The sequence below is a fragment of the Podarcis cretensis genome, assembly GCF_951804945.1.
Source record: "Podarcis cretensis genome assembly, chromosome: 1".
Taxonomy (NCBI): domain Eukaryota; kingdom Metazoa; phylum Chordata; class Lepidosauria; order Squamata; family Lacertidae; genus Podarcis; species Podarcis cretensis.
Genome location: NC_137170.1, coordinates 47,134,285 through 47,146,692, shown reverse-complemented (window position 1 = coordinate 47,146,692; position 12,408 = coordinate 47,134,285). Strand labels below are relative to the sequence as shown.

Sequence of the window (12,408 nt, the reverse complement as noted above, 5' to 3'; positions counted from 1 at the left end):
GCCCATGAATTTTACTTGGTGACCTTTGGCCAGTTACTACTCAACTTGATCTACCTCAAAGAGTTGTTTGGATTTCAAATTTCAAGAATGAAGCTGCCCTACACCAAGACACCTTGGCTTCGCTACCTAGAAACAAGGCCACAGCAGTTTCCTATTTTCATAGTTTTTCCGAAGGCACTGAAGGCAGCCTGCTATTGAAGTAGGGAGCCCTACAGTTCAGGGTTCCTGAATGTTTATTGTGGCTGTGCGTGTCTAGGAAGCCATTTCGGAAACGAAGAGAGCCCCAATAGGTTCGCTTGAAGCGCTGGCGTATGCTTAATGCATGAAGGGGTCGATGAGAACAAAGACGCTCTACAATGTTGGTTTTCCATGGTAAGAATCCAAAGAAGCTCAGATGTGACCGGGAAATGGCGGCTCGCCGCAAAACATTATGCGGTAGTGTTGATTGCCCACAGCAAAGATGGCGACAGAGTCGTCAAGCCGCTCGCCGCCCTCTTTGCAGGTAATTGACGAGATGCACCACAGACTTCATTCCTTCTGACGCTCTTCTTGTGTGAGCTAAAGGAGTAGGAGGCCGCTACTCCTAGGAAACATTGCAGCAGGGGCAGAGGTTCGCACTTTTCTCTAACTCAGCTTTAATCCTCGGCGATTTTTCTCAATGAGAAAACTAGTCAGTTACAACTCTACCCTCTGAGAGACGGGCGGACAGGCCGTGGGGAAGAGCTGAGGTGATTCCTAGAGGTTTCTGTTTCCTTTCGGAGCGGGGGTCGCTCTAGCTCCTATCTCTATGGTCGGCCGCGCGCGCTGCCTCCCGGTCTTCTGACGAAAGGCGCTCAGGGGCGGCCCCTCACGTGACCAGCGGCGTAACGCGACGGCGCCTGTGGCTCATTGCGGTGCGTTCGCGGCCTAGTTGCCTTTGCCGGGTTTAGAGGCGTCGCGAGGGAAAGGCCTCGTTTCCTCCGGCAGCGCTTGCGGTGAGAGGCGGGTGACGTCCGGGCCGCTGCCGCTAATCCTCCTCAAGGAACGGGGAGGGGGCGAGGACATGACGGGCCTCGCCGGCATGGGGCACCTGCGGTACTGGGCGCCACTCTAGCAGGGGGCGGGAGCGGGTCGAGGGGGTTGGGGGGGGTCCGCTCTTGGTTTCCCCGGGGGAGGCGGAATGGCGGAATCCGCGACCTACAGGCCACGAGGGGGGGAGGGGAGCTGGGCGGTGGGATCGGGTCCTCTTTCGCGGGGAGGGGGTTGTTTGGAGGTCCCCCCCCTTTCTTAGCGGATGGGCGGAGGGAGAGGCTGTGGGGGGCGCTAGTGGACGAGAGCTTCTTCGGAAGGCAGGGCCACACTCTCAACCGCCCTGCGAGTTAGCCCGTTTAGAACGAAGCCTTGTAGTTGTGTTCCTGGAAGCCCCCCTGCGTGTTTTGTACACGGGCCTGATTCACGACGTGCGTGTTCAGAGCTTGACGAGCATCAAGCTTTGACTCGTACGTTTGAATGGGGCCATCGCAGATCACGCACCGTAGGCAGAATTGTCAGTGTTCTTGAAAGGTCTGACTCGTGCAGAATAAGCTTCTGTATGGCAGTGCGTTGGCAAATGGGTAATTTTATTCCAAAATGTTGAGCAGCAAGCTGAACTTCGCTATCTTTCAAGTTCAGCGTGTAAAAAAATTAATAATCCTGCAGCTTCTATACTTGAACATGCAGTACCTGCAACATGCCCACATAATGGGGTTGGGATCAATCATTCATAACTGTGTTTTAAGTAGCAGGTTATTGTTCCTTTATTGCAGGCAAGGCTGTGTAATGAATCTGCACAGCTTCAATGGAGGTTTTCCATTATGTGTGTGAGAAATGTGTTTTAAGCCTTAATAACATTTACCTGAAATGAAACCCCAATGGAACTTGGTATGAATTAGACTTGCAGCAGAAATAATGCTGGGAGAGCAGGCATATTGATCATAGCTCAGTGGTAGAGCATCAGCTTTGCATGCAGAGGGTCTCAGATTCAGTTCCAAGCATCTTCAGGTAAGGCTGGGGGAGACTGTAGTCTGAAATCCTGGAGAGACACTGCCAGTCAGCCTAGGTATTGCTGAAATAGAAGGCTGTGTGGTCTGACTGCTTTCTATCTCTAAATATCTCCAGAAAATTAATGTTAAATTAACACTGAACATTTCAGATCTTTTTATGCAATTCCAAAATACAGTAGTTCATAGTCCTCTGGCTCTGTTTCCGGTGACTCTTAAACTAGTTGTCTACTTGTGTTTAGGCAACATTTTGATAAAATGTTAAGAAAAATGCTAACTGTATTGCATCTATAATCTTGTTTTTTCATATTTAAACCAAGATGCCACCAGTTAATCCAAACTTGCAATCTCTGGTGCAGACTGATTACTGAAATTTGTTCAAACATAAAACAATCTATAGCAGGATGAAGAGGATGCAAGAGGAGTACCTTAAAACAATTAATACAATGTAAATAGCATAACTTTAGGTGTATCAAAACAAACTTCTATATAATCTTGGCATTTTTTCTTTTCTAAGCATAATAGTATTGCAAATACCGTACTTTTCCATGTATAACATGCTCCCTTGTATAGCACGCCCCTTATTTTTGGGCACTCCCAATTTCATAAAATTGCCCAAAGTTGTTGAGCTTTTTTTGGGGGGGGGTGGATGCAGTAAATCACTAACCCAGCGATTGCAATCACTTGTGCTGCTCGTTAATAATTGCTCACATCAGCTACAGGCAGCTGCCCGATCGCCAACAGCCGATCCTCAGCTGCCCTTAACGCAGCAACCAATCACACACCTATTTCCTACAACTAATACAAAGAACCCCTTGCCACAGCCACCGATCACACTACAAATCACCAATGACAATCTGCAGCTCGTGGCTGCAACCAGTCATCCCTACCCACTACCCATGTATAAGACACCCCCAGTTTTTAAACCTCTTTTTTTTTTTTTAGTAAACTTCTTTTTTTTTTTTTGAGTAAAAAAACCCTAGTCTTATACACAGAAAAGTACAGTATTTTGTTGGTCACCTGTATTTATTAATATATATTTCTATACCACCATACATTTCAAGAGGATATATATACGTGTTAAACATGAAATATCATTTTTTTTTAAAAATACAGATTAACATTAAGCTGCCGCTTTGCCGTGCGTTTGTGGGGAGGGCTCTTCCTCCTGCTAGCCCATTCTCCATCTTGGGATTGGGGACGGGCCCATACTCCACCTCAGCATATAAGGCTCCAAGGAGGCCTCGGAACATTGCTGCTGCCGCTTTGCCGTGCGTTTGTGGGGAGGGCTCTTCCCCCTGCAGGCCCACTCTCCATCAGGCCAGGGGGCGGGGCCCACACTCACCACTACCGCAGCTTTGGGGACACTGGTGCTGCTGCAGCGGTTGCTTGAAGTGTTTTTATATGTTTTAAACTGTTTTTATTTTTTGCTTTGTTGTACCACCATAAGCGGTGGTTTTTATCCATGTATTTTTATTTTGTATTGGTTTATTTTGGGTTGGGGTGGGGGTGGTTGTGGAGTGGGGTGGGGATTGGTCTTGTTTTCGTGTAATTGTTTTTTGTTTGTTTGCTTTTATATCCTGTAAATGGAGGCGAGTATGAGGCTTGGGATTCCTACTGTGGAGGGGCGAGGGAGGTATGGCGGTGGGGGCAGATGTCATAGGCGAAGGGGATCGAGATACGGATATGCTCGTACCCCTTCCAATCTGCGCCCCATCCCGAGAGACGAGGGTAGGGTGAGCAAGGATTACTCACCTCCGTCACTGGTGTTGTGCAATGCCAGGTCTATAGGCAACAAAACCGCCACCCTGCGAGATTTCTTCACCTCGCAGGGGGTTGACCTGGCATGTGTGACTGAGACCTGGGTGCGCGAAGGGGATACTGTTACCTTACGAGAGATGGCGCCCCCGGGTTTCCCCGTCCTCCACCAGTCGCGGACTGTGGGCCGGGGGGGGGGAGGGGTGGCGTTATTAATCCGGGAAGATTGTTCTTTCAGGGCTCTACCATCGCCATCGATCCCCGGCATTGAATGTGTTGGCCTAGTGTGGGGCTCCGAGGTGAGCTTGGCTGTCTGGCTGGTGTACCGGCCACCTAGCGCACCAGCAGCCACCCTGTCAGGCCTGCTGGAGGCGGTGGCCGGCTGGGCCTTGGAGTTCCCTAACCTATTGGTATTGGGGGACTTCAACATCCATGCTGATGCCACTCCCTCCTCACAGGCTCTGCACCTGGTGTCTTCCATGGCGACACTAGGGCTCTCCCAGTTTGTTTCGGGCCCCACACATCAAGCAGGCCACACGCTGGATTTGATCTTTGGCATCGGTATAGATGTGATCATGTTTCCTTCGATGAAGGTGCCATGGTCTGATCACTATGCTCTGAAAGCCAGGATTGACGTTCCACCCCCACCCTGCTTGGGTGGCGAGCCAATTTGGGCTCGCCCGCAGAGGCTGATGGACCCTGATAGATTCCGTCAAGCCTTGCGGGACCTTTCTCCCTCTGGCGACTCATTGACTGAGCTTGTTGAGGCCTGGAATACCCAGCTCCTAGCAGCCATCAATGAGATCGCACCTAAGCGCCCTCTGCGACCCCGCAGAAACCGGGCTCCCTGGTTTACCGAGGAGCTCCGGAAAATGAAGCGGGACCTCAGACGGCTAGAGCGAGTATGGCGGGGTGCCCGTGACGGAGCTTCAAGAACATCTTATAGGGTTTTTATGAAAACCTACGAGATGGCAGTGAAGGCCGCTAAGAAGTCCTACTTCTCGGCCTCCATTGCATCCGCTAGCTCTCGCCCGGCGCAATTATTTAGTATAATTCGGTCTTTAATGTCCCTTGAAGGACAGGCAAATTTAAATAACAATTTGACACACAGCTGTGAGGCATTTGTGAGCTTTTTTGCGGAGAAGGTCTTGTTGCTCCGCCATGACCTCCCTGCCAATTTGGATACAATAAAGGAACTGGAGACCCCTCGACTGTCCTCGGGTTCAGTATTAGACCACTTTGACTGGATATCCCCAGCCAATGTGGACAGACTCCTCCGAGCTGGAAAGCCCACCACCTGTCCTCTCGACCCGTGCCCGTCCTGGCTGATTAGAGCGTATCCAGACGAGGTGCGGGCCCCCCTGGGAGATATCATCAATCTGTCCCTTGGCACCAGGACATTCCCAGGGGAACTGAAGGAGGCAGTGGTGCGCCCGCTCTTAAAGAAAACATCTTTAGATCCCTTAGATCTATCCAATTACCGCCCGGTTTCGAATCTACCATTCCTGGGTAAGGTGATTGAGAGAGCGGTTGCTGAACAGCTTGGTAGGTTTCTGGATGAAACATCAGCTCTGGATCCATTCCAGTCCGGCTTCCGCGCTGATCATGGGACCGAGACGGCTCTGGTCGCCCTAACAGATGATCTCCGCAGGCAGCTGGATCGAGGCGGGTCGGGGCTGCTGATTCTTCTAGACCTCTCAGCAGCCTTCGACATGGTCGATCACGAACTCCTGGACCACCGCCTTGCCGACGTGGGGATCCAGGGCACAGTCCTTCAATGGCTGCGCTCGTTTCTCTCTGGTCGGGGACAGAGGGTGGCGCTTGGGGGGGAATTGTCATCCCGCCACTCCTTGGTGTGTGGTGTGCCCCAGGGTGCAATACTCTCCCCGATGCTTTTTAACATCTTTATGCGCCCCCTCGCCCAGCTTGTCCAGAGTTTTGGGCTGGGCTGCCATCAGTATGCTGATGACACCCAACTCTATCTGTTGATGGACGGCCACCCGGACTCGGCCCCAGACACACTGATCAGATGCTTGGAGGCTGTGGCTGGATGGTTACGTGGGAGCCGGTTGAAGTTAAACCCTTCGAAGACAGAGGTCCTCTGGCTGGGACGGGATGACATGGGACTGAGGGGGCAACTCCCATCTCTTGCGGGGGTGCAATTAGTGCCAGCACCATCCGTTAAGAGTTTGGGTGTAATCTTCGATACCTCCCTCTCCATGGAGGCACAGATTGCAGCTATAACAAAGGCGGCATTTTTTCATCTCCGCCAAGCTAAGCAGTTGGCTCCTTACCTCTCTCGCCCTGACCTAGCCACTGTGATCCACGCGACGGTCACCTCCAGACTGGATTATTGTAACTCGCTCTACGTGGGGCTGCCCTTGAGACTGACCCAGAAACTCCAGCGGGTGCAGAATGCCGCAGCAAGACTCCTTACGGGGTCTTCGCTTAGAGATCACATTCATCCGGTGCTATACAAGCTGCACTGGCTCCCGGTGGAGTACAGGATCAGGTTTAAGGTGCTGGTTTTAACCTTCAAAGCCCTATACGGCCTAGGGCCCTCGTACCTACGGGACCACCTCTCCTGGTATGCCCCACAGAGGAACTTACGGTCTTCAAATAAAAACACCTTGAAGGTCCCAAGCCACAGAGAGGTTAGGCTGGCCTCAACTAGAGCCAGGGCTTTTCTGGCTGCGGCTCCAACCTGGTGGAACGCTCTGTCACAAGAGACAAGGGCCCTGCAGGACTTGACACCTTTCTGCAGGGCCTGCAAGACAGAGCTGTTCCACCTGGCCTTTGGTCAGGGCGCAGCCTGACTCCCTCCTTTGGCAATCTTTACAAGACTTTAGTTTATGGTTGCCATCAATTTTGATTTTAATTCATTTTTATAATGTTTTATAATGTTGTACTGTTTTAGTGTTGTTAGCCGCCCTGAGCCCGGCTTCGTCTGGGGAGGGCGGGATATAAATAAAATTTATTATTATTATTATTATTATTATTATTATTATTATTATTATGACTTGGTAAGCAAAAATTAAACAGCTGCAAAGACCTGTTGGTATTTATAGGATCTCTGGTGGAAATGTGGTTTGGTGTATGACTATGTCCCTCTTAATTTAAACTTTATTTAAAAATATTTCAACAAATGAGAAATGGAAAACATTCTGGGATCATATAACATGACCAGGAACTTTTTCTCTTTCATGCATCTAAAAGCCTGACTTTGTCCAAGATTTTTACTATCTGACTCCCCCCCCCCCCCCAAACTTTGAATTCTATGGAATTCATCCTTTAACTTCTTATTTTTCTCTTTTTACATACTGAACAGCCTCATCATAAAAGCTGGATTCATTAAAAGGCCATATTTGCAAGACAGTGCTATACATGTCTACTCAGAAGTACCATTGTTTTTCATGGAATTTACTCAACTAAGTGCAAATGGAAATTCAGCCCTAATGTCTCATCTTTATTGCACACACATGTATCTCACCTCTCAGGATACAAATGCTTCCGAGCTAGCTTATAAGTAACATTATGTTGAAAAAAAGTAAAGCAACACACGATAAGAAGTAGCAACATACAGAACCATTGGGATTCTTTCCACAGGACATATGGTGGTAGATCGCCCTCTGGGAAATGTGGGAAAAATCTACCGGAGCAGGTTCTGATGTAGTTTTTGCCTGCATTCCCATCTCCTGGAATCCTTCCCAAAGGACAGTTGATGGCTCTGATGTGATTTTCACCTGCATCCCTCTCTCCTGGAATCCTTCTGAGCTCTGTTTATTGTCTAGCTGTCTTGCCAGTATCCAGAGTTGAACATGGCAGAAATAAGTTTTAATTTATTCCTTTATTTCTTGACATTTATTCAATACACAAATCTTTTAGTTGTTTTTTATAGTTATATGTATGACTATGGTAGAGCTCTTTATTTTAATGCAGCATTCTAGGAATAAGCACTTTTCTCCATCCATGCCAAGGTTTTTGGCCAAGTTTTGTCAGTCCTTCAGTCTTTCCAGGTTTATCTATCTCTTTACTGCTAACTTGGTTATAACTGGTTTGAACTTCTGCAACTCCTGCCTGCTAACCTTCCTTCCAGCAGTCAAATTAGAATGCTTCTCTTGTAATCTTCAGACCTAACACTGCTGTAATTTCATTCATGACTTGCTTTCACATGTTCCCCATTGTTTTCTACCTAGGATGTGGATTTCCTGAGCAGGGGGAATTAATTAGAAAATGTAATGCTACCCTAAACTGTTTGGCTATGGCATGCATGTTTGACTTTTATATAGTAGGGAGAGGTTAAAAAGTATATCATGCCATTTTTTGTGCTGTATAAATATTTCTTTAAAATGTACTTTGTGTGATTTAAGTGTTACATTCTGTATTTAATTATGGGTGTTTATAGCTGTACAGTAGTTGATTTGTTTACTTGCGAACCCTTTATAAGTTTGTTTTGGCATTAAGCAGTATACAAAAGTTGGGTCTTCAATCAGTTTCACCTACTACACCAGCAAAAGCCATATCTGGATTGGAATATTCTGGCCACCATAGTCCATGCATTGGTAACTGGATTACTGTAATGAACAGTCAGACAGGCAATGAGGTGGTGGGCTTACGCATGCAAGTGGTGAGCTTGGTGACTGAGCATGGACTTTATCCAAAAAATTAAAGCAATACTGCATGTACGGGAGTGGGCGGGAGGCAGGTGTGATAAATATGTCAGTGATATATCCATTGTATGACTGCCAATCCTGCCTTTTAAAAACAGGATTTTAATTATTTATTGGTTAATTTATCCTTTGGAACAAAGGGTAGCAGTAATAATATTTTTACTAATCTTCTAAATTTTTGCTCATAATTGGTAGAAGATTGATTCATGAAGCAGCATCTGATACCCCCAAAATGTTTAGGTTTTTCACACCAGACAGCTGAAGGGCTTTTTTCTCCTTTACATTTTTGGGTCTTCCATCCCTTTGTTTTTCGATTACTGTACTACCCAAGACTCTGTTCCTTTATCTTTATCTTTCAACTTGTTTTCTTTATTTTCCATGCCTGCGTTCCTGCCTTCTGCTAAAATCTTACTTATTTATTGACCAGCCATTCCATTTTCTGCTCATGAATCCACACTCCTTTCCACCTTCAGGTGCTCCTCGGACCAACTACTTCTGTCTTCCCTAGGTCACTATAAAGTCAACACTTCTGTATCCCTTTGATATCAGTTAAGCTTTCCCTTACACTAGTCTTACTGCTGCTTGGTTAAATTATCATTCATGTTGTAATTTAGAAGCTGCCTTATATTGACCACTTTCAGACATCACATTAAACTTTGGTATATCACAAGAATAAGCCTAAGCGAGTCTGGGGCTTGTGTACTGCAGAGAGGACTTTAGACAGTTTTGATTTCATTTTTTATTAACTGCAGCTTGAGGTGACATACCAATCTGACAAACTCTAGTTAATCTTAACTACCTGTGGTTGGAAAGTAATTTATTTGAATAAATCATAGTTAAGATTAACAGTAGTTTTTCAGGTTCAGGCAACACTGACTGTTATTACAAAAATTTAGTGACACTTTCAGAGGATTTAGGGACACGCAAACCCAAGGCTCACCTAGACTCATTCTCATTATGATATAGGATTGTTTCTTGTGTCATCCAGATGCAGCAACTGTTTGTTCATCTTGTCCTATATTGTTCAGTCTAACTGGTAAAAGCTTTCTGGTACTTAAGAGTCTTTCCCAGCCTGAAATCTTTTCATTACGGATGCCAACAACTGGACCTGAAACCCGCTTGCAAAGGGTGCTCCACTACTGAGCTTAGCCTGAGGTCATATGGTTAGAGCAAGCCTTCATGCTTTTTATTGTTGAGCTTTAGTTTATTTTTGGTCCAGTGCACCCATATTTCATTTACTTGGAAGTAAGTACTGATTTCAACGGGACTTGCTTTCAGGTAAACATGTATAGAATTGAACAAATAAAAGCATTAAGTGCCTTGTCTAATATTTACTTTGTTTTATAAATTTATATGCCACCTCTTTAAAATTTTATTTTATTTATTGTAAAGGTAAAGGTACCCCCTGCCCGTACGGGCCAGTCGTGTCCGACTCTAGGGTTGTGCGCCCATCTCACTTAAGAGGCCGGGGGCCAGCGCTGTCCGCAGACACTTCCGGGTCACGTGGCCAGCGTGACGAAGCTGCTCTGGCGAGCCAGCACCAGCGCAGCACACGGAAACGCCGTTTACCTTCCCGCTATAAAGCGGTACCTATTTATCTACTTGCACTTAGGGGTGCTTTCGAACTGCTAGGTGGGCAGGAGCTGGGACCGAAAGACGGGAGCTCACCTCGCCGCGGGGATTCGAACCGCCGACCATGCGATCGGCAAGCCCTAGGCGCTGAGGTTTTACCCACAGCGCCACCCATGTCCCTTTTATTTATTGTAGTAATAATAAAATAACACAAGCAAGCAGTAAATACCAAGATGATACAACATCAAATCTAAAAACAGGGCAGCAGCAGACAAAAACAATCCAAGCAAAAATTCCAGCTCTAAAAGCAACCTCAAAAACATAGTAGGTTATATCCAGTTGATGCCGTTGTCCAAGCACAAGGGCTTTTGATCCAGCAGGAGCAATCCTCCTGAATCAAAGCCATATTAACACTTCATATAAAACACCAGTACCAGAATTGTACTTGGAAGCACATGGGAATTTAGTGAGCCTGCTTAAAAATTTGTGTCATACGGTTCACATAATGGTCCTAACCGATGCTTTCCCCATGGGAGAACTGTTTTCTCATTGGAGATGCATCTTATCACTGACATTGCTGACTTTTTGTAGATTGGTGAAGACACTTCTCTTTGACTAGGACTTTGGGAGGGCTTGAGGATTAGTCATCCAGCATTAAGCTGGAGTTCCTCAGTTTGGATATAATGGGGAATTCTGGCTTAATACAAGCCAGGGTCATCACATCAAAGCTGGTGTGCAATGAAGGGAGCAGCAAGGGAGGAATATTCATCTAGGCTGCAATTCTTATCCAGACTGGGCCTTTGTGGCTATTAGGATCAGCTGTGTTCCCAACTGAGCCTTTTATCTCCACAAAACTTGCTAGCCCTACCTACATAGGGGGGTAGTTTGTGTAGCAACAACCTGAGGTGAGAACCATGCTCAATGGGCTTTCTCTGTAGGTGTTTCACAGTTAGATATCTCATATCTGATAACTTGGAGCAAGATGTGCTTAGGCAGCTAGAGTTAGGCTAGAGCTCCTGTTTTCTACCTGGTTTTAAGCATCTTGCTCATTTAGGGGGAGAGTAGAAACACATGTAAACAAGCACTGATTTGAAGCTAATAGGTTCATTCTTTTTCTAGGTTACTGCTAAAAATGTCTTTTCCGCCTCACTTGAATCGCCCTCCTATGGGTATCCCAACACTTCCACCTGGGATTCCACCTCCACAATTTCCAGGTTTTCCTCCACCTGTACCTCCTGGTAAGTTTTCTATCAGAAGCTTGTCTGATAAACCTCATTCTTCTATATTGGTCAGTAATATCTTAACATTTTAGGTTGGTGTTTAGTTTTTATTTGTGACATGTGAACAAAATAATCCTGCAGCTTCTATACTTCCTGAGAGCACTCAACAGTTCTGTTCTGCCTATTTAATACATGATTTGAAAAAATATATATATAGTTTTTTGGTAGCTGTTGCTCAGAGACTATTAATGCAACCTCTTATTTCACAGGGACACCGATGATTCCTGTGCCAATGGGTATTATGGCTCCTGCACCAACTGTAAGTATTGCATAAGCCACTGTTCACTGTAAATACCTTTTTAATTTAAATGATAACTTTATAAAAATGCATTAAGATAAATAACAATAAAGCCACAATTAGCAGCATCAAATATTAAAACACAGCATAGTTGTGTTCATCTTCTCCCTACTGTATATGTAACACTGTACCGATCCCATATCATTGTTAGCAAATTGGGAACCATTCCCATGAACACATGACCCACCCTCCTCCAAAACAAAGTCCTACCTCCTTTCGCTTTTTGACTTTAACCATGTTTAATCATTGGATCTGCACTGACACTAACTATGGTTGGGGTGACGTCTTTGAATTTGAAAAGAATGTGCATGAAAAATTGCAAGGCTGTAACAGTGTAACACATTTAAATACAAGGTTCCTGACTTAAATGTTATTTCCTGTGTGCTTTTATTTATAAGGCACGTGTATTGCAATTTGTGAAGTAGAATCGACTCAAAGGAACTGTATGAAATTTCCTTTGCAGGCTAATCTGTTCAGGCAAAAATAATTAATGCTAAGTTCCTGCTTGGTACAGTGCTTTTTAAACTTACTAATTGTTGCAGTGGGGAAAAAATCACAAGAGGTATTTGTTCCTCGTCTTTCAGGTTCTGGTCCCAACTACCGTGTCAATGGTTGGAAAACATATGGGAGTTAGAAAGGAACATCCAGGTCTAAAGAACAAGGAAAATGATGAAAACAGCGGTCCCACTACTACTGTTTTTGTAGGCAACATATCTGAAAAGGCTTCAGATATGCTTATACGACAGCTTCTTGCCGTAAGTGGAATTGCCTTTTAGAAAGCAACCTTGCATTGTGTTGATTAGAGATTTTAG

General features: G+C 45.7%; 1 protein-coding gene across 3 annotated transcripts in view; it reads left to right on the top strand.

Moving 5' to 3' along the window:
• Positions 1-826: 826 nt before the first annotated feature.
• Positions 827-12,408, top strand: part of RBM25 (RNA binding motif protein 25) — a 36,459-nt gene continuing 24,877 nt past the window's right edge. The window contains exons 1-4 of one of the 3 annotated variants that reach the window (XM_079990062.1): positions 827-974; positions 11,138-11,256; positions 11,508-11,557; positions 12,181-12,351. In XM_079990062.1, the coding sequence (XP_079846188.1) occupies positions 11,151-11,256; positions 11,508-11,557; positions 12,181-12,351 (327 nt within the window). In that variant the 5' untranslated portion in view covers positions 827-974; positions 11,138-11,150. Of the gene's footprint in view, positions 1,075-11,137; positions 11,257-11,507; positions 11,558-12,180; positions 12,352-12,408 lie in introns of all 3 variants that reach the window. The other 2 variants (XM_079990061.1, XM_079990063.1) reach the window with 2 other exon arrangements.